The following is a 25,805-nucleotide window of genomic DNA, read 5'->3' as shown; positions in this document are numbered from 1 at the left end:
AAATAAATCTCCCAGCCACAAATTTGTCTGAAAGAACTGAATGTCCTGCTGCAATAACTTACCTTTTATCTCCATCTGTCAAACAAGCATGTGAATGTCCAACTGGCTGCTGGCCGAAACACATCTAGTAGAACATGGAGTGTTTCCCACAGCAAGGGAAACACGCTGAGAGTGTTTGAAAATCGGACCCCTGCCTCAAAGTGCACAAAATTAAATACTTCAAGTATCTAAATAATTCTCTTAAGTATCATCCCGCCGGCTTTAATTGCCGGTGGGACCTCTGCATTCCTGAGGCACGTGCGCACCCAGACGCATCAGTGGGGAACCCAGAAGTCTGCGGGTTGGAGCTGGGTTCTGAACCTGCCCGGAATTTCCCCAATTTTCGGAGCCCTCCCCCCCGCCCCCAACACATCCACTACTTCATTCGAAAATCGGGGCCCAGATTTCACTTGCACCCACAGAAGAAAATAAAGAAAGTGCATTTACATTGAATCTTTCATGACTCAAAACATTTCACTGTTGAAGTGTTCAGGGTTGTTTTGCTTGTGGTAGCTTTTTTTATATTCATTCATGGGATGTGGGCGTTGCTGGCAAGGCCAGCATTTATTGCCCATCTCTAATTGCCCTTGAGAAGGTGGTGGTGAGTCACCTTCTTGAACCGCTGCAGTCCATGTGGTGAAGGTTCTCCTACAATGCTATTAGGTAGGGAGTTCCAGGATTTTGACCTGGCGATGATTAAGGTTTCCTCAGTGCGAAGACGGGACTTCGTCTCCACGAGGACTGTGCGGTGGTCACTCCTACCAATACTGTCATGGACAGATGCATCTGCGACAGGTAAATTGGTGAGGACGAGGTCAAGTAGGTTTTTCCCTTGTGTTGGTTCGCTCACCACCTGCCGCAGGCCCAGTCTGGCAGTTATGTCCTTCAGGACTCGGCCAGCTCGGTCAGTAGTTGTGCTTCTGAGCCACTCTTGGTGATGGACATTGAAGTCCCCCTCCCAGAGTACATTCTGTGCCCTTGCTACCCTCAGTGCTTCCTCCAAGTGGTGCTCAACCTGGAGAAGGACTGATTCATCAGCTGAGGGAGGACGCTAGGTGGCAATCAGCAGGAGGTTTCATTGCCCATGAGATTTCATGGGGTCCCGGAGTCAATGTTGAGGACTCCCGGGGCCACTCCCTCCTGACTGTATATCACTGTACTGCCACCTCTGGTGGGTCTGTCTTGCCGGTGGGACAGGACATATCCAGGGATGGTGATGGAAGAGTCTGGGACGTTGGCTGAAAGGTATGATTCTGTGAGTATGGCTATGTAAGGCTGTTGCTTGATTAGTCTGTGGGACAACTCTGCCAATTTTGGCGCAAGTCCCCAGATGATAGTGAGGAGGACTTTGCAGGGTCGACTGGGCTTGGTTTGCCTTTGTCATGTCCTGTGCCTAGTGGTCCGAAGCCGGGTGGTTCGTCCAGTTTTATTCTTATTATGACTTTTTGAAGCGAGATTGTACAACTGAGTGGCTTGCTAGGCCATTTCAGAGGGCGATTAAGAATCAACCACATTGCTCTGGGTCTGGAGTCACACATAGGCCTGACCGGGTAAGGACGGCAGGTTTCCACCCCTGAAGGACATTAGTGAACCAGATGGGTTTTTATGACAATCTGGTAGTTTAATGGCCACCATTACTGATACTAGTTTTTTTTTATTCCAGATTTTTATTTAAATAATTGAATTTAAATTCCCCAACTGCAGTGGCGGGAGTAGTTACTCAATGCGATAGTTACTCAATTGAGGTAGTTACGCAAAGAAGCTCATGCAATAAAGGGGGCAGTAGCAGCATGGATACAGAATTGGCTAAGGGACAGCGAACAGAGAGTCGTGGTGAACGGTTGTTTTTCGGAATGGAGGGAGGCATACAGTGGTGTTCCCCAGGGGTCTGTACTAGGACCACTGTTTTTCTTGATAGGTATTAATGACTTGGACTTGGGTGTACAGGGCACAATTTCAAAATTTGCAGATGACACAAAACTTGGAAGGGTAGTGACCAGTGAGGAGGATAGTGATAGACTTCAAGAGGATATAGACAGGCTGGTGGAATGGGCGGACAGGTGGCAGATGAAATTTAACACAGAAAAATGCGAAGTGATACATTTTGGTAGGAAGAACGAGGAGAGGCAATATAAACTAGAGGGCACAATTCTAAAAAGGGTACAGGAAGAGAGAGATCTGAGGGTATATGTGCACAAATTTGAGGAATCGGTTAAAAAATCATAAGGGATCCTCGGCTTTATAAATAGAGGCATAGAGTATAAAAGCAAGGAAGTCATGATGAACCTTTATAAAACACTGGATCGACCACAACTGGAGTGTTGTGTCCACTTCTGGGCACTGCACTTTAGGATGGATGTGACGGCCTTAGAGAGGGTGTAGAAAAGATTTACAAAAATGATTCCAGGGATGAGGGACTTAAGTTACGTGGATAGACTGGAGAAGCTGGGGTTGTTCTCTTTGGAACTGAGAAGGTTGAGAGGAGGTTTGTTAGAGGTATTTAAAATCATAAAAGATCTGGACAGAATAGATAGAGAGAAACTGTTCCCATTGGAGAAATGGTCAAGAACCAGAGGGCATAGATTTAAGGTGATTGACAAAAGAACCAAAGGTGACATGAGGAAAAACTTTTTTACACAGCGAGTGGTTATGATCTGGAATGCACTGCCAGAGGGGTGGTGGAGGCAGATTCAATCATGGCCTTCAAGAGGGAACTGGATAAGTACTTGGAAGGAAAACATTTGCAGGGCTATGGGGATAGGGCGGGCGACTAGCTGGATTGCTCTTGCATAGAGCCGGCACAGACTCGATGGGCCAAATGGCCTCTTTCCATGCTGTAACTTTTCTATGATTCTATGATTCAATTACCATAATAATCTGCCTGTGCTTCCATAAAACAACAAATAATTTATGTTTTGATACTCTGTCCAAAGCTTTCTCCAATCCACAAGCTGAATCTTCTGGCATTATTATTTTTCAGTTGTCTGTTCCAATATCTAATACTCCCTTTCTGTAAATATGATGGAATTATAACTGGATTTCTCCTGTCTTCAAGTTCTTTTCACAGGCTCTGCCAAATCCATTTGATTTTCTGAGGAGAGGTTCTGTAAAGTTTCTTCCTGCATTATTCAGGTAAATCAAGCAGAACTCCAGAACCTCATATCCTGCATTATTCACCCTTGGTTGCTTGCTTTCTTAGCTTGACACTTCTATGGTCCCATTAGCTCAGAAACGATCACATCCCACACAGCATTTGATCATTATCTAGTACTTTTTCCATATGTTTTAGTTGACACATTCTCACAACTGTGGGGCGGGAGGGGTGGAGGGGTGGGGGGGGGGGTGGGGGGGGGGGCGGGGGCTGGGGGGGGAGGGGTGCTGGGTGCAGGGAATCCTTCTAATCTCCTAAAAAACCTAGCCAGGATCTTGCTAATTTTATAATCACATCCTATACTTCTGTGCTTATAGAACCTCCTAACACCTACATTGTCAATCCTACACAATGTTTTAACAGCCTTGATCATGCCTCCTCTCAATCTAATTTTCTTTAATGAAGCCAAGTGAAACTCTGTAAGTCTTTCTTTATAGTTAAAGAACATGCACTCTCCCTAAACCTTTGCTTTCTGCAAACTGCCTCTGATATCCCAAATGTGATCTCACTACTGATCTATGGAAAATTCCGATGACCTTTGACTTATTGTTAAGCATCCCAATATATGATTATCTTTGTTGATGACAGCTTCATATTGACTGGAAATTCTCAGTCAATCACACCCATTTCCTGCTTCACTTTTCTAATGACCATTCCATCATAATGCACACATATTACATGTTTCATTTTTTCTTTTTAATACTTAATCTTATGATTGGAACTAAGCCAATTAAAAGTGAATCCAATAAGCATTTTTTCATGCAAAAGGTTGTGATAATTTGGAATGCGTTATCCAGAAGCGGAATTAATTGAAGTGTTTGAAAATGACATACTTGAGAAGTAAATAAAATTAAGGGATATGAAGACAGAGCACAAAATTGAGATTCAAGAAATAGGATTGCTATGGTTAACAAAATGGTAGAGCAGGCTGAATGGGTCAAATGCCTGCTTCCTGTCCTATGTTCCCCCTTTTATATAATGAACAGTTGCATTGGACACATTCAGATATTCTGACCTGTTTTCATATATTGCTGCAGTTTTAGCATCTTTCAGGTTCTGCACTGTTTTCTTGGCATCTGCTAAGGTTCTATTCATGGTTGCCGAACTTGAATATGTTTGGACTCTGCCTCATTGCAGGGAGTGAAAGGGAATGAAATTCCCAATTTACATCTGAGCTTGACCTTCAGGACCCGATCTGCAATTTTAGTTGGAGGCAGGAGCGGGGGAGCAGTGATTGCTTCCCTGTCAGGCCAGACCTGTGGGGAGGTGGATCGTGGGCCAGAAGAGGTCCCAGCAAGGTAAGTTTTACAATTTTATTTGAGGTTTCCTTGAGGGCCAGGAGGAACAGGAGCGCTACTCCGAGCCTCAATAGGAAGCCTTGGTTCTTCCTTGCCCCGGGCAACCACCCCCCTCCCTGATCGTGTCCAGAGCCGCACCCCCACCCTGCCCCCCCACCACTTAAGTGACTGCTGGGACGGTTCCCAGGCTGCGGCCCCTGTTACCGAATTCCTTCACCTATCCGCCGGTCAGATATTGGATCTGGCCAGGTTCGGGCAGGAACCAGAGAAAATTTAAGGAAATAAGGAACAATCATCAAGATCGGTCGGGCCTCCATATCCTCGGACTCCCCGAGTTCGCACTTCGGAGCTTGATGCACTGGTCCTGCCTCCCCCCACCTTAAAATCGGGGCCTTTGTCTCTTGACATCATTAAGGGCAGTGGGCAGTATTTTTGTCTAGATCTAAACCAACAAAGAGAGGTCTCAGGTACTATATTCTCCTTAAAACTTTCAAAAACAATTTTAGTCCTGGTTACAAATTCAGTTTGTCAATCAAATTGATGGTTGCATTTTTTTCACTTTGTGCATATATTGAAGATACATGATGGATAACCGTGCTTTCTGGCTTATATGTCATAAATGGGCTGAGCCGATAATATACAAGTAATAAAGTCTGTGTGGGTCATGATCAGAGTCCCACTCAGGCCAGAGTTAAAATAGTATTTGGGGCTCAATGACATCATTGGAATCCGATCTGCATATTTAAAGAAGGACCCCACCGGCTTCAGGTGGGTGCCCTTACTGCCTGCTCAGAAAAGCAGATTAAAATCAGACATGAAATTGGCTGGTAAGTCACCTGCTCCTGCCCAGGCTTATGTCCCCAGTTTCTCTCTTATCTGCGTGTATTTCAAGTTCATAGAATCATCGAAAGGTTACAGCACAGAAGGAGGCCATTTGGCCCATCGAGTCTGTGCTGGCTCTATGCATGAGCAATCCAGCTAGTCCCACTCCCCCGCCCTATCCCCGTAGCCCTGCACATTTTTTCATTTCAAGTACTTATTCAATTCCCTTTTAAAGGCCATGATTGAATCTGCCTCCGCCACTCCCTGGGGCAGTGCATTCCAGATCCTAACCACTCACTGTGTAAAAAAGTTTTTTCTCATGTCACCTTAGGTTCTTTTGCCAATCACCTTAAATCTATGCCCTTTGGTTCTTGACCCTTCTGCCAATGGGAACAGTTTCTCTCTATCTACTCTGTCTAGACCCTTCATGATTTTAAATACTTCTATCAAATCTCCTCTCAACCTTCTGTGTTCCAAAGAGAACAATCCCAGCTTCTCCATTCTATCCAAATAATGTAAGTCCCTCATCGCTGGAATCATTCTAGTAAATCTCCTCTGCACCCTCTCTAAAGCCTTCACATCCTTCCTAAAGTGCAGTGCCCAGAACTGCACACAATACTCCAATTGTGGTCGAACCAGTGTTTTATAAAGGTTCATCATGACTTCCTTACTTTTGTACTCTCTGCCTCTATTTATAAAGCCCAGAACCCCATATGCTTTTTAACCACTTTCTCAACCTGCCTTACCACCTTCAACGATTTGAGCACATATACCCCCAGATCCCTTTGTTCCTGTACCCCTTTTAGAATTGTGCCCTCCAGTTTATATTGCCTCTCCTCATTTTTCCTACCGAAATGTATCACTTCATATTTTTTGGCGTTAAACTTCATCTGCTCATGTCACCAGCGTGTCTATATCCTCTTGAAGTCTATCACTAACCTCCTCACTGTTCACTATCCTTACAAGTTTTGTGTCGTCTGCAAATTTTGAAATTGTGCCCTATACACCCAAGTCCAAGTCATTAATATATATCAAGAAAAGCAATGGTCCCAGCACCGACCCCTGGGGAACACCACTGTAGACCTCCCACCAGTCTGAAAAAGAACCATTCACCACTACTCTCTGATTCCTGTCATTTAGCCAATTCTGTATCCATGTTGCTATTGCCCCCTTTATTACAATGGCCACAATCTTAATAGCACGCCTACCACGTGGCACTTTATCAAACGCTTTTTGAAAATCCATACACACCACATCAACTGCATTGCCCTCATCTACACTCTCTGTTACCTCATCAAAAACTCTATTAAGTTGGTTAAACACGATCTGCCTTTAACAAATCAGTTCTGGCTTTCCCTAATCAATCCACATTCGTCCAAGTGACTGTTAATTCTCTCCCAGATTATCGTTTCCAATGGTTTCCCCACCACTGAGGTTAAACTGACTGGCCTATAATTGCTGGGTTTATCTTTACATCCTTTTTTGAACAAGGGTGTAACATTTGCAATTCTCCAGTCCTTTGGCACCACCCCTGTATCTAAGGATGTCTGGAAGATTATGGCCAATACCTCCGCAATATCCCCCCTTACCTTCCTCAGCATCCTAGGGTACATCCCATCCGGACCAGGTGACTTATCTATTTTAATGTAAGGAATCTTACAACACCAGGTTATAGTCCAACAGTTTTATTTGAAAATCACAAGCTTTCGGAGCTTTCCTCCTTCGTCAGGTGTGTGAAGGTGAACCCTGGTGGGGTTACACCTTCACACACCTGACATCTGTCATACTGATTTTGCTGACCTCAGTTGAGGCAGTGATAGCAAAGTCAGGGCTGTGACTGCGGATTCATCACAACATTAACAGAGAAACCATCTAGCCAAGCATAGAAGACCGTAGTTCTGGATCCACCACTCCCTTCCAGGCCAGACACCTTTGCCACTGGCTCCTTCCCTGCCCAGGCTTTAACTCCCAGCCCATCTCAAACACAGTGAGAAACACTGAGGAGAGGAGACAGATGTAAACAAAATACCTACAGAAAGAGTGAGACAAGAAAAGTGAAAAAAAACATTCAGTGAACAACAAAGAAGTGTAGAAGTGACAATGCGAGAAAGTTTGCAACAACCATATTCAAAGAGAGGAAGATATGCAGAAAGACACAGAGAAGGATACAGAAAGAATTGGAGAGTGGATGAGGAACAGAGAAGCAGTTACAAAAAAAAACTAGTATTCCATTAAGTATGCTAATCACAGTATAACAGGTTAATTATGTATAGTTTAACATCTTCAATATGTGTCATATATAATCTAGGTAACACTTCTGTACTGATTCAAACTGATCTATCTTTCTTCAAACATTATTGTTAATGGGAAATTTGTATAGGGATAATGGTAGGAAAATGGTGGATAGATTGTAAATTGTCCTATGCTGCTAAACCCAGAATAAGTCGTGCCACGCAATTTGATTAAAGTGCAGGGGGATATTAATTAGGCTGGGAAAAGAATAAGAGCCAACTAAGTCATTCAGTAAGTGCGACATCCAGGATAATGCAAGGAGACAATATATAAAATCAAGTAGCTTTGCAATCAGATTACAAAGGAGGTTGGGAGTCCCTGACCTGTGACAGATGAAACTGAATTAAGTGCATTAAGGGAAGCATTCATCATGGGTTAAGAAAGCACTGCAGACTTTGTTTAAAGCTCTGAGTCATTCTTTTTGTCTTTATATTGTTCCATCTGCCCTTCCCTCTGCCTTTTCAGCATCTCTCACTTCCAATCCTCCTTCAGTAGAAAGACTAGGAATGCCCCAACACTGCTCTTGTGGGACCCTGCCCAGCAAACGTTCATTGCCTTCATGATGGTTGGGAAGAGAAACATTGGCAAACATTGAAAAGAAACAGAAAAAAAAACAATATTAGCATGTGGTGGACTCTCCACATGATTGAATAGGGACTTATGCCAAGTCCAAATTGATTCTTCTGCAGAAGTCATGGCTGTATGCCTCTCTTTTGATGGCATACTTTAAAGAAGCCACTGGGGATAACATAAATGCCAGAGAATGACGGAACTGGACAATGAAGTAACGGCAAGATAATGTCAGGACCACAAAATCCGTCATTGCAGTGAGGTGAATGGGAGAAAATGAATGTATTTTTTTAATAACTGGACTTCTGATACATCCTACAGATTTTCTGGACAAACCATGCAAAAACCAGACTGTTCAGCCCAAACTGGATCAGTGACAATTTTAGTTTGGAAACAACTAAGGATATCTCTACAATGCAGCAGAAGAAAGATTAACTTCTGTACTGGATGCAAAGGGTTAATTGTGCTGCAGACACTGCTTTTCCCTGCATATCTAGTAAGAGACTTAGTGGCTTGTAAATCAATATTCAAAGGCTTTGAAAACCCCAGAGGCTGCTTCTTAAGACTTAAACCTTCTCCGACTCAATGATTTCCCCAAATCCCCTCTGATTTTAAGACTGTAAAGTAAACTAATCATGAGCTCACATCCCTGCCTACCTCACTTCAGTGAAAACACTCCGAATGTCAAGTTTTAATAACTGGTAGAAAATCTGTACTTTAGAAAATAAATAATGGATTTCTGGAATGAATTATAGATGTGCCTATGGTTCTACAAGGTCTGGATACCATGAAGATTATGGAGGATACAATTGTGTGGTCGACTGCATATGATATTTATCTAATGGGTGGACTCAACAAGCAACAAATCCAAAAGTGCTTTTTGATATTGGCCCACCCATTTGAAAATGGATGCTCAATATATTTTTAATTGTAATTCACAAGGTCATAAGATAAATGCAGATGATGAAATACATTGACATAAACAATTAAACCCATCATTTGCCTCTTTGTGAAAGTGATCAGATAGACCTTGGGGATAGATTTTTGTCATCACCACCTGGGGAGTGATCTAGAAGGCAGATCGTAGAATCATAGAAAATTTATGGCACAGAAGGAGGCCATTCGGCCCATCGTGTCCGTGCTGGCTGAGAAACGAGCCACCCAGCCTAATCCCACCTTCCCGCATTTGGCCCGTAGCCCTGCAGGTCATGGCTCTTCAGGTGCACATCCAGGTTTTTTAAAATGAATTGAGGGTTTCTGCCTCTACCACCATCTCAGGCAGTGAGTTCCAAACTCCCACCACCCTCTGGGTGAAAATTTCTTTCCTTATTTCCGCTCTAACCCTTCTACCAATCACTTTAAATCTATGCTCCCTGGTTATTGACCCCTCCGCTAAGGAAAATAGGTCCTTCCTATAATTTTGTACACCTCAATCAAATCACCCCTCAGCCTCCTCTGTTTCAAGGGAAACAAACCCAGCCTATCCAATCTGTCACCATCGCTAAAATTCTCCAGTCCTGACAACTTCCTCGTAAATCTCCTCTCTCTAGTGCAATTACATCCTTCCTGTAATGTGGTGACCAGAACTGTGTGCAGTACTCAAGCTGTGGCCTAACTAGTGTTTTATACAGTTTCAGCATAACATCCCTGCTTTTATATTCTATGCCTCGGCTAATAAAGGAAAGTATTCCTTTATTAGCCAAAGCAGATTGCCCACCCTTTATAGAACCTGCCCGATTATCAATAAAATAATTAACCATTCATTGTGCTTACCATCAGAGAGAGTGCTGACCAGCACATCTTGGCTAGAAACCCCTGCTCCATGTCTGTTGAAAGCCAGAACTCGCAAACTGTACTTGGTGAACTTCTTCAGTCCTTCCAGTTTATAGGACACACTATCCACATCAACACTCTGAAACAGGGGGACAACAACAGGTCATTATCAGATGGGCAAATGCACCCTGCTTAGTCACAACAAATTGAGTCAGAGGCATTATAACAAATCCAAGAACAGGAAGTCTCTCTTTACTCTAAGCACACTTGGTAGTTGTTTAGTTTTTCTCTCCTTATTTTCAACCATTTTTCTCCCTTTGAATGCTACTTTGAATTTTGTGAACAGTAAGATACACATATAGAAGCATGAAAACACCTCACCAATTGTGAGGGCCAAAAGGGCAGCGACACATGATAATGCAAGTGCATCTCACTGAGAGCATGCTTTTTAAAATAAGGCACTGATCAATGATGAGGCGCTCAGCCTGTGTTTATCAGAGCACTTTTATTTATTGGGAAACATAGGTGAAGAACCGAGGCCTACAGTGCAGAATACCAACAAAGGTGACAAGAGCAAAAGGGATGAAGTAAATCAAGAAGTAAAGATAAACTGATATCAAGCTTGGGTTTTAAAAGGATGAAGGTTATAGGAGGAAGAAAAAAGAGGAAGGTTACAGAATTGCACAGTTTTGAGGCCCAGGGAAAGAATAAGAAGAATAAGTTAAAACAGAGATTGCACAATGAGTCTTCATTGCAACTCACTGAGGATAGAAAGAATTTGTATTTATATAAAGGCTTTCACCTCCTCAGGATGTCACAAAGCAATGAATTACTTTTGTAATGAAGTTGCTGTTGTTATGTAGGCAAATGTGGCAGCCAATTTGCACAGACCAATGTACCATAAATAGCTAACATGATCAGTTAACTATTGATCTGTTTTGCTGGTGTTGGCATGTTGGCAAGGACTCTGAGAGAACTCTCTGCTCTGCTTCAAATAAAACAATGAGTTCATCAGAACAGACAGATGGGACTCAATTTAACATTTGATCTGAGACAGCACTTCCAACATTGCAGCACATAGCTGAACTGTTAGCCCAGATTATGTGCTCAATTCTTGGATGGGATTTGAAACCCAAACCTTCTAACTCAGAAGGCGAGAGTGTTATCAACTGAGCCAAACTAACAGGGAGGGGGAAAAATGTGTAGAATTGTGTATTTACAGCTTAGGCAGAAAAAGCAGAGCAGCTTTGACTATAGCGGCTCCAACACAATATAGAAAGCTAAGAAATGCAATGGAGACACAGAACTTGGTCGCTAGAATTGAGAGAGGATTGGCTATGAGACAACAAGCTTTTTCTTGTATCCTGTTCAGGAGCACAAAATGTGCCAAAATAGTCTCTTCAGATATGGGAGCAGTACTTGAGTCTTGTATGGACTTGGGCTTTGTAGAGAGTTATGATTTGTTCAGGGGAAAAGAAGTGTTTGCGGGTATTTACCAAAACAGCAATTATTTCTGCATCAGTGCTAAACTGAACACTAGTATGCTAAAAACGAAGTATGTGTTGGAGTTCATTATTACGATCAGATCAGATTGTGTGCTGTTTATTTTTCTGGTTGTATTTAAATTAAGTAAAAAATAAAAATATATACAAATGTTAAACCGAGACCAAACAAAGTTGGCTGCACCAGCAGGGAAAGAATTTTCATGCACAACCATGTGAGAGACAAGATAAGAATTTTAAAAATAGCCTTCTAATTGAGTGCACCAAGAGCTGCTCAATGCCACAAGAGCCAATTGCAGCACTAATGTTGTCTCAGCAGAGTTCTAACAATGATTTCCAATCGATGCAATGTACTCAAATCCATCCTCCATTTCTTGAATGACTTTTTTGCCCCAATTCATACTGGGGTACGATTCCACAAGCACCACCACCCTCCTGTGCCTTGTTTCACATATTTATTCTTCATGTTCGTTCAAACAGTGATGGCCAATTGACTTGGACATACTTTCCAACAGGGGTCACCAGTCTGTGATTGGGAAAGGAAACAGGGTTTCACAGAATTACATAGAATGTACAGCACAGAAGCAAGCCATTCGGCCCAACAGGTCCATGCCAGTGTTTATGCTCCACACGAGCCTCCTCCCTCCCTACTTCATCTTTCCCTATCAGCATATCTTTCCATTCCTTTCTCCCTCATGTGCTTATCTAGCTTCCCCTTAAATGCATCTATGCCATTTGCCTCAACTACTCCTTGTAAAGAAGTTTCTCCTGAATTCCCTATTGGATTTATTAGTGACTATCTTATATTTATGTCCCCTGTTTCTCCTCTCCACAGCAAGTGGAAACATCTTCTCTACATCTACCCTATCAAACCCTTTCATAATCTTAAAGATCTCTATCAGGTCACCTGTCAGTCTTTTTTCTAGAGAAAAGAGCCCCAGCCTGCTCAATCTTTCCTGATAGGTATAACGTCTCAGTTCTGGTATCATTCTAGTAAATCTTTTTTGCACCTTCTCCAGTGCCTCTATATCCTTTTTATAATATGGAGGACAGAACTGTTCACAGTACTGCAAGTGTGGTCTAACCAAGGTTCTATACAAGTTTAACATAACTTCGCTGCTTTTCAATTCTATCCCACTAGAAACGAAACCCACTGCTTGGTTTGCTTTTTTTATGGCCTTATTAACCTGTGTCACTCCTTTTAGTGATTTGTGGATCTATACCCCCAGATCCCTCTGCTCCTCTACTCCATTTAGATTCTTATTTTCCAAGCAGTATGTGGCCCCCTTATTCTTCCTACCAAAATGTACCACCTCACACTTATCTATATTGAAATTCATTTGCCAATTACACGCCCATTCTGCAAGTTTATTAATGTCTTCCAGTATTTTGTCACGGTCCTCCCCGGTATTAACCATACCCCATTTGGTGTCGTCCGCAAATTTTTAAATTGTAGTTTCGATTCCCGAGTCTAAATCGTTTATGTAAATGATGAACAACAATGGTCCCAGCACTGATCCTTGAGGAACACCACTTCCTAGCTTTTGCCAGTCAGAGTAACTACCTTTAACCCCTACTCTCTGTTTTCTGTTTTCTAGCCAGCTTGCTATCCATTCTGCTACTTATCTCCTGACTCCACATGCTCTGACCTTAGTCATGAGTCTAACTTATCGAAGGCCTTTTGAAAATCCAAATATTATATCTACTACATTATCCTTTTCTACTCTTTCTGTTGCTTCTTCAAAGAATTCGATAAGGTTGTCAAGCATGACCTTCCCTTTTGAAATCCGTGCTGACTATTCTTTATTATATTTTTGGTTTCTAGATGTTTTTCTATTACATCTTTGAGTAAGGATTCCATTATCTTTCCTACCATTGATATTAAGCCAATTGGTCTACAGTTCCCTGGACTAGTTCAATCTCCCTTTTTAAAAATAAGAATAACATTAGCTGTCCGCCAGTCCTGTGACACTATTGCCTTTTCTAATTAATTTTTATATATATATATAATAGTGCCCCTGCTATCTCTTCCCTAACTTCTTTTAATATGCGCAGATGCAATCCATCCGGACCAGGGGTTTTATCCTATCCCTATCCTGATTTTTATTTTGTTATTCACGTGTCTGTAGAATACTTTACTATTTCTTTTTATATTCCTTGATAATTTAATTTTGTAGTTTCTCTTTGCCTTCCTAATTGTTTTTTTTAACTTCTTTCCTAACCATTTTGTATTCTCTTTTGTTAACTATATACTTAGTACATGCCTTTTTCTTTAGTTGATTACATAGAATTCTTTCTTTGATTAGTTCCTCTCACTAGCATCGGGACACTGTGCCAATTGTATCGCCATAACTGTCACCATGGCTAAGATTAGCTAACAGCACAGACCAGGATGAAACCTGGGACCATCCTGGCTTGTGTGGCTTGGTTCCACAGTGATCAGTTCACTTAGCAACTCCACCACCACATGCCCCTGAATTATTTCCTCAATTAAATGCTACTAATTTATTTTCCTGATCAAAGCCACTGATTTACCTTTCTCATGGACAAATGGACAGAATTGAGGAATTGTATCCCCCAAGATGCCATGTAATAAAAGCTGAATTTAACTTATTGAGTCAACTTAAATCAGCCGCTCTGCTTATGATCAATAACTACCGGTAAAGACCACCTTTATTTTTTTCCTTTGAGACCCTGAATTGGACATTAATGTGAATGACACTGACCCCACCCCTTCAGGAGTTTTGGGCACTGGTTTGTTTTTCTGTGTTCGAGTTCTCTTTACAAAGGAAATGATTTCTTGCCGTTTGTTATTTGACAACAATGCGAAGATGCTTTCTTCTGCAGTGAAATGCTGCTTTGAATTGCAAACATTTTTAAACTCGCCCCTCCCCACAAAAAATTAAATTTGAAATTAAAAAAAAAGAATTTGTATTATTTGATTTCTAAGAGTCATAATTATAAGATGGTCACTAATAAATCCAGTAGGGAATTCAGTTGAAACTTCTTCACCCAGAGAGTGGTTAGAATGTGGAACTCACTACCACAAGGAGTAGTTAAGGCAATTAGCATAGATGCATTTAAGTGGAAGCTAGAGGGAGAAAGGAACATGAGGGAGAAAGGAATAGAAGGATATGTTGATAGGGTTAGATGAAGTAGGGTGGGAGGAGACTCATGTGGAGCACAAACACCAGCATGGACCAGTTGGGCCAAATGGCCTACTTCTGTGCTGTACATTCTATGTAATCAAAGCGTGCATTTACACTACAAGTGTAGCGTTGGTGCGAATTGGTTTCTTGCTTGTGGTCCTGCTGCCAGAAGGGTAAGGTATAGAATACAGAAATTCTTCAGCACATTACTTGGAAGGTAAGCCACAGCTAGCGATAAAGAATACCACAAGTGTTACTGACTCAATTAGTAAATGCACCATATTATTATCCACACCAGGAAGATCCAAGATTTGACCCATGGTCTGTCATGAGTTAACTGATCTCAACCAGAGGGAAGTGTCTAAGAGACAGCAGAAAGAGATTTAGTAGAAGAAGATATCTTGTGGACCATAATTTAAAAGATCCAGTGCTGAGTCTTTCAGTTATCTTGGTAAATAATTGTCTGCACACGCGGCTGCCCACACTTTTTATAATCACAATCATTTCCATTAATGGGCTTCAGTAGCCTCGAGATAATTTCTGCATTGTCTGTTCACAATAGCTAACTGGTAATTAATATGCCAGTAACATTTCTGGTATTGTTTAGTGTTACCTGCAGGTTTCTATTAATATTTTGCCTGGATTACACATCTTATTACACCAGATTCTAAATTACAGTTTCCTCCTAAGTAATGTGCTGCTGGATATCTATTTTCCACATCTCTTCCTTCTGGCAACAAGACTGCAAACAAGATTTGGATGCCTATAATAGGTGCCTATATTTATATGGACGGATTTTCTTTTCGTTATAAAAATGGACTTAGGCCCTGAGTAGTGAAATCATTCTTAAAATTATTGATATTTTTCTCCATTTTATGTTATGTTTTATTTGCAACTGGGTGAGTGAGACAAGTTGGAGACGGGAACATGTGTAATTTTCCCAGGTGCACCACGGCCAATTCTAGTTGTCCCGATGGCTGTTGCATCTGAAGTCAGGTAACTCAGCACATGTCAAGATGGAAAATTAAACCTTCTGGCCTGAACGATTCTGTAACATTTACCCACTAACACAGCTGCAACCAATGTAAGGGTATAATGGGCAAATGTCCCTCTGAGTCTTTTTTTGGGGTCCATTTGGGAGGAATTGTCCCTCACTTTCCACCCCACACCATGCCAACTTTTTTTATACATGGTTGTGCATCTATCCAATATGTCATCGGAAGAACTTTCTCATCTGCTCTTAACTATAATAATAACATAAGAAATAGGAGCAGGAGTAGGCCATACGGCCCCTCGAGCCTGCTCCACCATTCAATAGGATCATGGCTCCGCTTTCCCACCTGATCCTCATATCCTTTGATTTCCCCTTGAGTCCAAAAATCTATCTATTTCAGTCTTGAATATACTCAACAACTTAGTATTCATAGATCTCTGGGGTAGAGAATTCCAAAGATTTACAACCCTTTGAGTGAAGAAATTCCTCCTCGTCTCAGTATTAAATGGACGACCCCTTATCCTATGACTATACCCCTTAGTTCTAGACTCTCCAGCCAAGGGAAAAAAAACATCTACCACCCTGTCAAGCCTCCTCAGAATCTTATATGTTTCAATGAGATCACCTCTCATTCTTCTAAACTCTGGAGAGTATAAGATCATTCTACTCAATCTCTCCTCATAGGACAAACCTCTCATCCCAGGAATCAATCTAGTGAACCTTCGTTGCACGGCCTCTAAGGCAAGTATATCCTTCCTTAAATAAGGGGACCAAAACTGTACACAGTACTCCAGGTGTGGAATCACCAAAGCCCTGTACAATTGTAGTAAGACTTCCTTACTCTTGTACTCCAACCCCCTTGCAATAAAGGCCAATATGCCATTTGCTTTCCTAATTACCTGCTGTACCTGCATCTAAACTTCTTGTGTTTCTTGTACAAGGACACCCAAATCTCTCTGAACACCAACATTTAATAGTTTCTCACCATTTAAAAAATATTCTGTTTTGCTATTCTATCTACCAAAGTGAATAACCTCACATTTCCCCACATTATACTCCATCTGCCACCTTCTTGCCCACTCACTTAATCTGTCTATATCCCTTTGCCGACTCTGTGTCCTCCTCACAGCTTACTTCCCACCTAGCTTTGTATCATCAGCAAATTTGGATACATTACACTCAGTCCCTTCATCTAAGTCATTAATATAGATTGTAAATAGCTGAGGCCCAAGCACTGATCCTTATGGCGCCCCACTAGTTACAGCCTGCCAACCTGAAAATGACCTGTTTTTCCCAGTTCTCTGTTTTCTGTCCATTACCCAATCCTCTATCCATGCTAATATCTTACCCCCAACCCCATCAGCCCTTATCTTGCGTAACAACCTTTTATGTGGCACCTTATCGAATGCCTTTTGAAAATTCAAATATACTACATCCACTGTTCCCCTTTATCTACCCTGCTGGTTACATCCTCAAAAAACTCTAATAAGTTTGTCAAGCATGATTTCCCTTTCATAAAACCATGCTGACTCTGCCTAATCATATTATGATTTTCTAAGTGCCCTGTTACCACTTCCTTAATAATGGATTGCAGCATTTTCCCGATGACTGATGACAGGCTAACTGGCCTGTTGTTCCCTGTTTCCTCTCTCCCTCCTTTCTTGAATAATGAAAGATATTCTGAAATATAACCCCCGATTTTAACTTGGGCCGGGAATCAGGGGTGTGGTGTTGAAGCGGGCAGCAATCCGCTTGGCTCCCCGTCATCCCCCAGAGCTTGAGGCGCGGGAGATTTTAACTCGTGGGCTTATTAGCATGCTCCAATGCTGACTCCCGCTCAAAGCTGGTGAGAATGATGTCACCGCCAGTGAAAATTAGAGGGGGTCAGGCTGCCATCGGAGACCCACAGGAATGGTAAGTGAGGAAGGGGGGGGGGGATTAGTAAAGTCCACAATCAGGACCCAAGATATCCTTGTGAGGCCAGGAGGAGCACTCCTATCAGTATAGACTTGGTCATTTAAATTATTCCCCTGCTACACTGGGGCGGGCGATCTTTCCGTGCCTTATTTCAGGCAAGATGTGGGGGGGGGGGCGGGATCGCCTCCCCCCAGTCATCCTAATCGCATTCCTCTGAACGTTCCCCCCACTGGGGGAGGGAGAGGTGTTGGGGGAATAATAATCAGGCCTATAATCCTCCTGTTGTTTTGTAGATCATAGAGCAGCAAACATACATCATGTTATAAATGCAGCATTTGTATACAGTTTGACTGTTAACATTATAAAATGTTTAAATCAAGCTTAAGCAAAATTAATATCCAATTAAAAGCAATTTATAACTCAATAATTTAATTAACAACTAATTTATATAATTTAGTACAAAGTTATGATAGATTTTGAATTTCTAGTTATTTAAAAATTTTTGGTTATTTTAAAGATCTTATTATCTGGGAGAAGAAAAAAACATTTTCATTCACATTATGTTGTACGTAATGTAATATTGTGTTTTGACATGAATTGTGCCAAATTGTTTTGCATGGAAAAACAAAGGCCAGGAATCTTCCTCAGAGCTGCTCCTGCTCTGCTGTTATATCTCTGTCGGAATTGCAGCGGATACCTTGTTTACGCGTATAAATGGGGTTTCTACCGCACCTGCGGGGAAGTTACGGCAGCAGCTCCAAGGAAATTACAGTCCAAAGTTAGCCAAAAATGTTTTCCTAAAAACAGTGCTGGTTTAGCATACTACCCTCTCTCCTCTGGAATGTAGGTTCAAATCAATCCAGACTCTGTGCTGAGTTAGATTATCTCAGCTCTATGGCAGTAGGTACAATAAGCGATATTCCTGCCATGGGCTTGGTTGGGGGGGGTGGGGACCAGAAATGGCTTTCACTTCTGAGGTTATTCAATGGCCCCCTGGTGTAAAGCCCTTGTCTTTGGACACTGGGTGTGGACAGGATTAAGTTTGAGTGTCATTTCCCATAGTCAATTAGCCCGCTGATATTGACTTGTCTCAGCTTATGTATGAAGAATGGTCACTTGGCTGCAGCCAGTATCCCTGAAACCGTAAATCAGATGGAGTTGGTGGTTTCAAGAGAGGAGAAAATTGGAATTATTGAAAATCCAGCCCAGATCAATGGAATAAGAGTTTTTTTTCTCCCCACAGTTTCTGACTAAGAGTCTTTTGTGAAATGTACTTGGTGACCTTGACCCAGTTCCTAGTGGGAATGGACTCAAGCACAAAACTGACTGACACTAACTGGCAATCTCATTCAGAGAGATCATAAGGACGGATGAAGTGATGAGAGCTTAACAGCACAACTGTTTGTATCATTCCTGAGAGTTTGATTTTAAGACTGGGTGCCTAAAATTGAGAAGCATTTATTCCACAGCACTAATACTCATTGATAAGCATGTAAATTCACTAAGAAATTAAAAAGACTGCCTCAGTAAGTAGAGTTGGTTGTCAAGCTCCCCCACTTGCAACGGTTAAAATGCAAAGGTTTGGTACCAAGCCTCCTGATTCCGTCAATACCCCACATCTCAGTAGCTTGAAATGGCAGATCTTGGTGGAAACCGGTGGCAACCTGATTGGTCCTAGTTCAACACCAGTTAATGGAGCCAGAATCTCCTTAAGATGTCAAGCTTTATTAAAGCTGAAAATGACAGTCAGCTATCACATGACCAAGTAAAGTAGGTGAGTATGTAAGTCTCAACTCGATGAAAATAAGGTACAGATTCTGCTGTCACATTAGCTCACCTGTTCTTTTCTGCCAGTGACCTCTATCCAAAACAGCCTGTAGCCTTGGATTGGACTATTTGCAAATGCAGGGGGGTCCCAGGAGGCTAAAATGGAGGTCGGTGAGGTGGAGGCAACTTTAAAATTTTCTGCTGGTCCAGGAACTTGCACTGTTTAATGTAGAAAAAATATTAGATATACAGAGGAACAACACCACAGTGCATTTTTTTTAAAATTACAGAATGCACAAGTTGATTGGTATCTGGAAAAAGAAAGATAAGTAAATATTTCAGGTATTCTGGATTTCTGATGAAGGTTCCCACCTGGAATGTTAACCCCTGTCTCTCTCTTTCGCTCTCTGAGATGAGATTAACCTGCTGTATATTTCAAATATTTTCTGTTTTTACTTCAGATTTCAAGCATTCACAGTTTTTCGTTTATCTTTCATCATCCCTACAATGGATGTCTGACAAACAGGTTTACTCAGGAAATGATGTATTCTGCACATTAATAGAAGGGATCATACACATGATTCGCTCTGATGAAAAGCAAATTCCCTCTCTTCTGCCCCAACAATTTGGCCAATTACCGCCCCATCAGTCGACTCTAAATCATCAGCAAAGTGATGGAAGGTGTCGTCGACAGTGCTATCAAGCGATACTTACTCACCAATAACCTGCTCACCGATGCTCAGTTTGGGTTCCGCCAAGACCACTCAGCTCCAGACCTCATTACAGCCTTGGTCCAAACATGGACAAAAGAACTGAATTCCAGAGGTGAGGTGAGAGTGACTGCCCTTGACATCAAGGCAGCATTTGACCGAGTGTGGCACCAAGGAGCCCTAGTAAAATCGAAGTCAATGGGAATCAGGGGGAAAACTCTCCAGTGGCTGGAGTCATACTTAGCATATAGGAAGATGGTAGTGGTTGTTGGAGGCCAATCATCTCAGCCCCAGGACATTGCTGCAGGAGTTCCTCAAGGCAGTGTCCTAGGCCCAACCATCTTCAGCTGCTTCATCAATGACCTTCCCTCCATCATAAGGTCAGAAATGGGGACGTTCACTGATGATTGCACAATGTTCAGTTCCATTCGCAACCCCTCAGATAATGAAGCAGTCCGTGCCCACATACAGCAAGACCTGGACAACATCCAGGCTTGGGCTGATAAGTTGCAAGTAACATTCGTGCCAGACAAGTGCCAGGCAATGACCATCTCCAACAAGAGAGAGTCAAACCACCTCCTCTTGACATTCAATGGCATTACCATCGCTGAATGCCCCACCATCAACATCCTGGGGGTCACCATTGACCAGAAACTTAACTGGACCAGCCACATAAATACTGTAGCTACGAGAGTAGGTCAGAGGCTGGGTATTCTGTGGTGAGTGATTCACCTCCTGACTCCTCAAAGCCTTTCCACCATCTACAAGGCACAAGTCAGGAGTGTGATGGAATACTCTCCACTTGCCTGGATGAGTGCAGCTCCAACAACACTCAAGAAGCTCGACACCATCCAGGACAAAGCAGCCCACTTGATTGGCACCCCATCCACCACCCTAAACATTCACTCCCTTCACCACCGGCACACCGTGGCTGCAGTGTGTACCATCCACAGGATGCACTGCAGCAACTCACCAAGGCTTCTTCGACAGCACTTCCCAAACCTGTGACCTCTACCACCTAGAAGGACAGGGGCAGCAGGCACGTGGGAACAACACCACCTGCATGTTCCCCTCCAAGTCTCACATCATCCCGACTTGGAAGTATATCGCCGTTCCTTCATTGTCGCTGGGTCAAAATCCTGGAAATCCCCACCCAACAGTACTGTGGGAGAACCTTCACCACACGGACTGCAGCGGTTCAAGAAGGCGGCTCACCATCACCTTTGAAGGGCAATTAGGGATGGGCAAAAAATGCTGGCCTTGCCAGCGATGCCCATATCCCATGAACGGATATAAATTAAACATGCCTCACTCCCAACCCCAGAAGAGCACCTCCCACTCCAACAGAATGGCATGTGTCCATTTCTCACAGCTGCCATCCTCCGGCCTTTCTGATTGCCAATGTAGTGCCAATTAGTGTAAAATTGGGTGTAATGTAATGCCTTTGGTCCTTGACCACTGGGAACTGGGTTGAAACTTTTCAAACTCATTTCATATTGTGTCTTACAGCCAAAAAATAAGGAGAATGACACCCTTTTCGGCTAGGGTATTTTGCTTTTTTACAACTAGAAATTGGCAATCAAACATGCTCAGTCAATTGAGTTAGTCTACATACGAATGAATAAATGGCAAAATGAATACCATTTTTTCCACTGGTTATGTTATTCTGTCACACCAAGAAGCAGCTTTCCCAGTAAGCACTTTGATGAGTGAGAAATATTGAAAAACTAGCAGGATTGAGGAAATGGTGAGAAAATTGAATACAGAGAGAAAAAAATGCAATGTAGCAAACATAAAACTTTGATTTAATGTGTAACGTTGATTCTATAAAAGCAGGATCAGAAAAAAAATTCAAACAAATTCTAAAGGATTAGGCATGCAAGTAATCAGTCCAAATCAGCATAATGAGAGAAATAGATTTGTGACTAAAACACGTATGAATTTTCAATGAGACATTCATTCGGCTCATGTCATGGTTTCTCTATGCCACATTGTTAGTATTACTGGAAAGGCTAATTTCTAGCAGCATGCACTTTATTCAATGCAGTGCACTTTGGATGTTAATAAGATTATCAGCTGGAATAGTAATGAGCTATTGAAATACTGGACCCCGCAGTACAGGCAAGCTGAATTAAGTGTGAATTAATGGAAGCCTCGCTGCCTAGCCGCCACAACAGGCTCTTTTCAAAAGTGTGAAAATGAAAATTATAAACAGGATTTACAGTCCCCAATCTCATTATTCAGCCAATAAGAGCATCAATCCCCAGTATGTTAGTGAAATTTTACATTTTAAGCAGATGTGGAAGATCTGCGCTAAACTGTAACTGATCTTTTTAGCCCCTTTCTGATGTATTAATCACAGTCTTTATGAAGTAATTTTAAGAAGTATTAAATTTTTTTTGTAATATAATCCTGACTAAATCAACATTTTCAGACACATTAGCACAAATTAAATTAATTCTTATCACCGCCTTGCATCATTTTGAATTATGTTTTTTTTGGAATTAAAACATCCTGTTCATTTTTTAAAAGAATGTCTGAATCCCAGTTCCCAGTGATTTAATGCTTTAAGTACAGAATTTGGGGCTCGGAATTTATAATGCCGAAAATTTGCTTCTTTATATTTGTTCTACATTTTTTCCCTTCTTTTTTTGGGGGCGAGTCCCGATCCAGAGAAGATGGGAAGCAGATAAGGATGTCACCAGAGATATTTTTAGATCAGCGGTGTTCTGAGTGGCAGACTGCACACTTTCCCAGGCCTAGTACCAGCCAATTTCCAAGTTGCCAACAACCTTGCCAATAACAGAGCAATGGTTATTCTTAGTCTACACAATGAGTTGTGAAACTCACCCAGTTAGAGCAAGAAAGTGGGGGCCAAGGCTGTTATCAAGAGTTCAGCCTTGTAAATTAGCAATATGGCATCCTCCCATGAGAGCTAATGGGTCACCGATGCAGAATTAACCTCAAATATTCTTCATCAGCGACTAAATCCGGCTGTATTATTGCTTGGGAACGTCATCTTTTGTTATATATTCTAGGAACAGTACACCATTTCAGCCAAAAACTATTCTTTTTTCTTTAGTTTTCCCAGTTTGACATTGGGTTTCAGATTGGTGGTGTTCTACATTTTGTTCACGTGGTACTTGCAGATGTATAGGTTAATCCATTAACTCTGCTGGCATGGTTGGACGTATTCGGACAACATTACATTTTTAAGTGTCATCGTTAATGGTGAGGGATAGCCCAGGCGGACAGGTGGCTGGCAGGACGGTTTGGGATTTTCCCTGCTTTGTTTTGAGATGGTTATGGTTGGGTTACTTTTCTTTCTTGTACCTAAGATGGGATACTGTTCCCCCCACCAACTCCCCCTTACTTCTCATAACAGTTGTTTTATCTCGGAAGTATGATACTATTCTTCCATTTTAAATCTCATACCAGTAATTTAAAACGGTAAGGGGGAGGGTCTGTGCTGCAATTTTTGTGAGAGCGCATATATGCCAGTTAGAACAAGTGATTGGTTATGTGGTAGAAGACAGAGAGTAGGGATAATGGGTATTGTCTCAAATTGGAAGGAAGTGACTAGTGGTGTCCCACAAGGATCTGTTCTGGGGCCTCAACTATTCACTATATTTATTAATGACTTAGATAACACAATATAGAGCCATATATCTAAGTATGCCATTGACACAAAGATAGGTGTCATTGTAAGTAGTGTAGATGGGAGCATAAAATTACAGAGAGACATTGATAGATTAAAGTGAGTGGGCAAAACTGTCACAGGTGGATTTCAATGCAGGTAAATGTGAGATCATCCATTATGGACCAAAAAAGGATAGATCCGAGTATTTTTTAAAAGGTGAAAAGCCAGGAACAGTGGAAGTCCAAAGAGATTTAGGAGTCCATGTACACAGATCACTAAAATGTAGTAGTCAGGTACAAAAAATAATCAAGAAGTCTAATGGAATGCTAGCCTTTATAACTACAGGCCGAGAATATAAAGCCCTGTTTAGACCTGTGTACAGTTCTAGGCACCGCACCTTAGAAAGGATATATTGGCCTTGGAAGGAGTGCAGCGCAGATTCACTAGAATGTTACCAGGGCTCCAAGGGTTAAATTATGAGGCGGGATTACATAAACTAGGCTTGTATTCCCTGGAATATAGAAGATTAAGGGGTGATTTGATTGAGGGTTTTAGGATTTTGAAAGGAATTGATAGAGTAGTTAGAGAGAAACTTTTTCCGCTTGTGTGGGAGTCTAGGACAAGGGGACATAACCTTAAAATCAGCGCCAGGCCACTCAGAAGAGAAGTTAGGAAATACTTCCTCGCCAGCGACACCCACATCCCATGAACGAATAATAAAAAAAAATATTGCGAATAGTTGGGGTCCAAGCACTGATCCCTGCGGTACCCCACTAGTCACTGCCTGCCAAAAAGACCCCATTTATTCCTACTCTCTGTTCCCTGACTGTCAACCAATTCTCAATCCATGCCAGTATATTCCCCCCAATCCCATGTGCTTTGATTTTGCACACTAACCTCTTGTGTGGGACCTTATCAAAAGCCTTCTGAAAATCCAAATACACCACATCCACTGGTTCTCCCCTATCTATTCTAATAGTTACATCACCAAAAAACTCCAGTAGATTTGTTAAGCATGATTTCCCTTTCATAAACCCATGCTGACTTTGTCCAATCACGTTAATGCCCTCCAAGTGTTCTGTTATCACATCTTTCATAATAGACTCTAGCATTTTCCTCACTATTGATGTTAGGCTAACTGGTCTGTAATTCCCTGTTTTTTCTCTCCCTCCTTTTTTAAATAGTGGGGTTACATTTGCCACCCTCCAATCTGTAGGAACTGTTCCAGAGTCTATAGAATTTTGGAAGATGATCACCAATGCATCCACTATTTCCATGGCCTCTTCCTTTAGTACTCTGGGATGTAGATTATCAGGCCCTGGGGATTTGTCAGCCTTTAGCCCCATTAATTTCCCTCACACTATTTTTTTACTAATACTGGTTTCCTTCAGTTCTTCTCTCTCACTAGACCTTTGGTTCCCTAACATTTCCGGGAGGTTATTTGTGTCCTCCTTTGTGAAGACAGAACCAAAGTATGTGTTTAATTGTTCTGCCATTTCTTTGTTCCCCATTATAATTTTCCCCATTTCTGACTGTAAGGGACCTAAATTTGTCTTCACTAATCTTTTTCTCTTGACATATTTATAGAAGCTTTTACAGTCAGTTTTTATGTTCCCTGCTCATTTACTCTCATACTCTATTTTTCTCCTCTTAATCAATCTCTTTGTCCTCCTTTGCTGAATTCTGAACTGTTCCCAATCCTCAGGCTTGCCGCTTTTTCTGGCAATTTTATATGTCTCCTCTTTGGATCTAATACTATCCCTAATTTCTTTTGTAAGCCATGGTTGAGCCACCTTTCCTGTTTGATTTTTGTGCCAGACAGGAATGAATAATTGTTGTAATTCCTGAACACGTTCTTTAAAAACTAGCCATTGCCTATCCACCGTCATCCCTTTTAGTAAAGTTCCCCAATCTATCCTAGCCAACTCACACCTCATACTTTTGTAATTTCCTTTATTTAGATTCAGGACCCTAGTTTCGGATTCAGGACCCTAGTTTCGGAAATCTACCCTTAACTGCCTAGGCTCATTGATGAAGAATAACCACTTGAGTGAAGTATCAGAGAGCTACTATTGGAACCAGACCCAAACAACATCAGCATCTTCAGGAGAGGAGGTGGAAAAAATGTTTTTTTTTTCATGAAGACCATGCCCCTTTAAGCCAAGAATGGTTTCTACTTTA

General features: G+C 41.8%; 1 protein-coding gene across 1 annotated transcript in view; it reads right to left on the bottom strand.

Moving 5' to 3' along the window:
* Positions 1-25,805, bottom strand: part of dcc (DCC netrin 1 receptor) — a gene marked incomplete at its 5' end in the record, with an annotated part of 787,692 nt that overhangs the window by 278,567 nt on the left and 483,320 nt on the right. Inside the window, 2 exons of the mRNA XM_067983624.1 lie at positions 9,946-10,084; positions 19,345-19,493. Coding sequence (XP_067839725.1) covers positions 9,946-10,084; positions 19,345-19,493 — 288 coding nt within the window. The remainder of the gene's footprint in view (positions 1-9,945; positions 10,085-19,344; positions 19,494-25,805) is intronic.

This window comes from Heptranchias perlo, chromosome 1, assembly GCF_035084215.1.
Source record: "Heptranchias perlo isolate sHepPer1 chromosome 1, sHepPer1.hap1, whole genome shotgun sequence".
Lineage (NCBI taxonomy): Eukaryota > Metazoa > Chordata > Chondrichthyes > Hexanchiformes > Hexanchidae > Heptranchias > Heptranchias perlo.
Note: the sequence above shows the minus strand (reverse complement) of the source record. Positions and strands in the feature narration are given on the sequence as shown.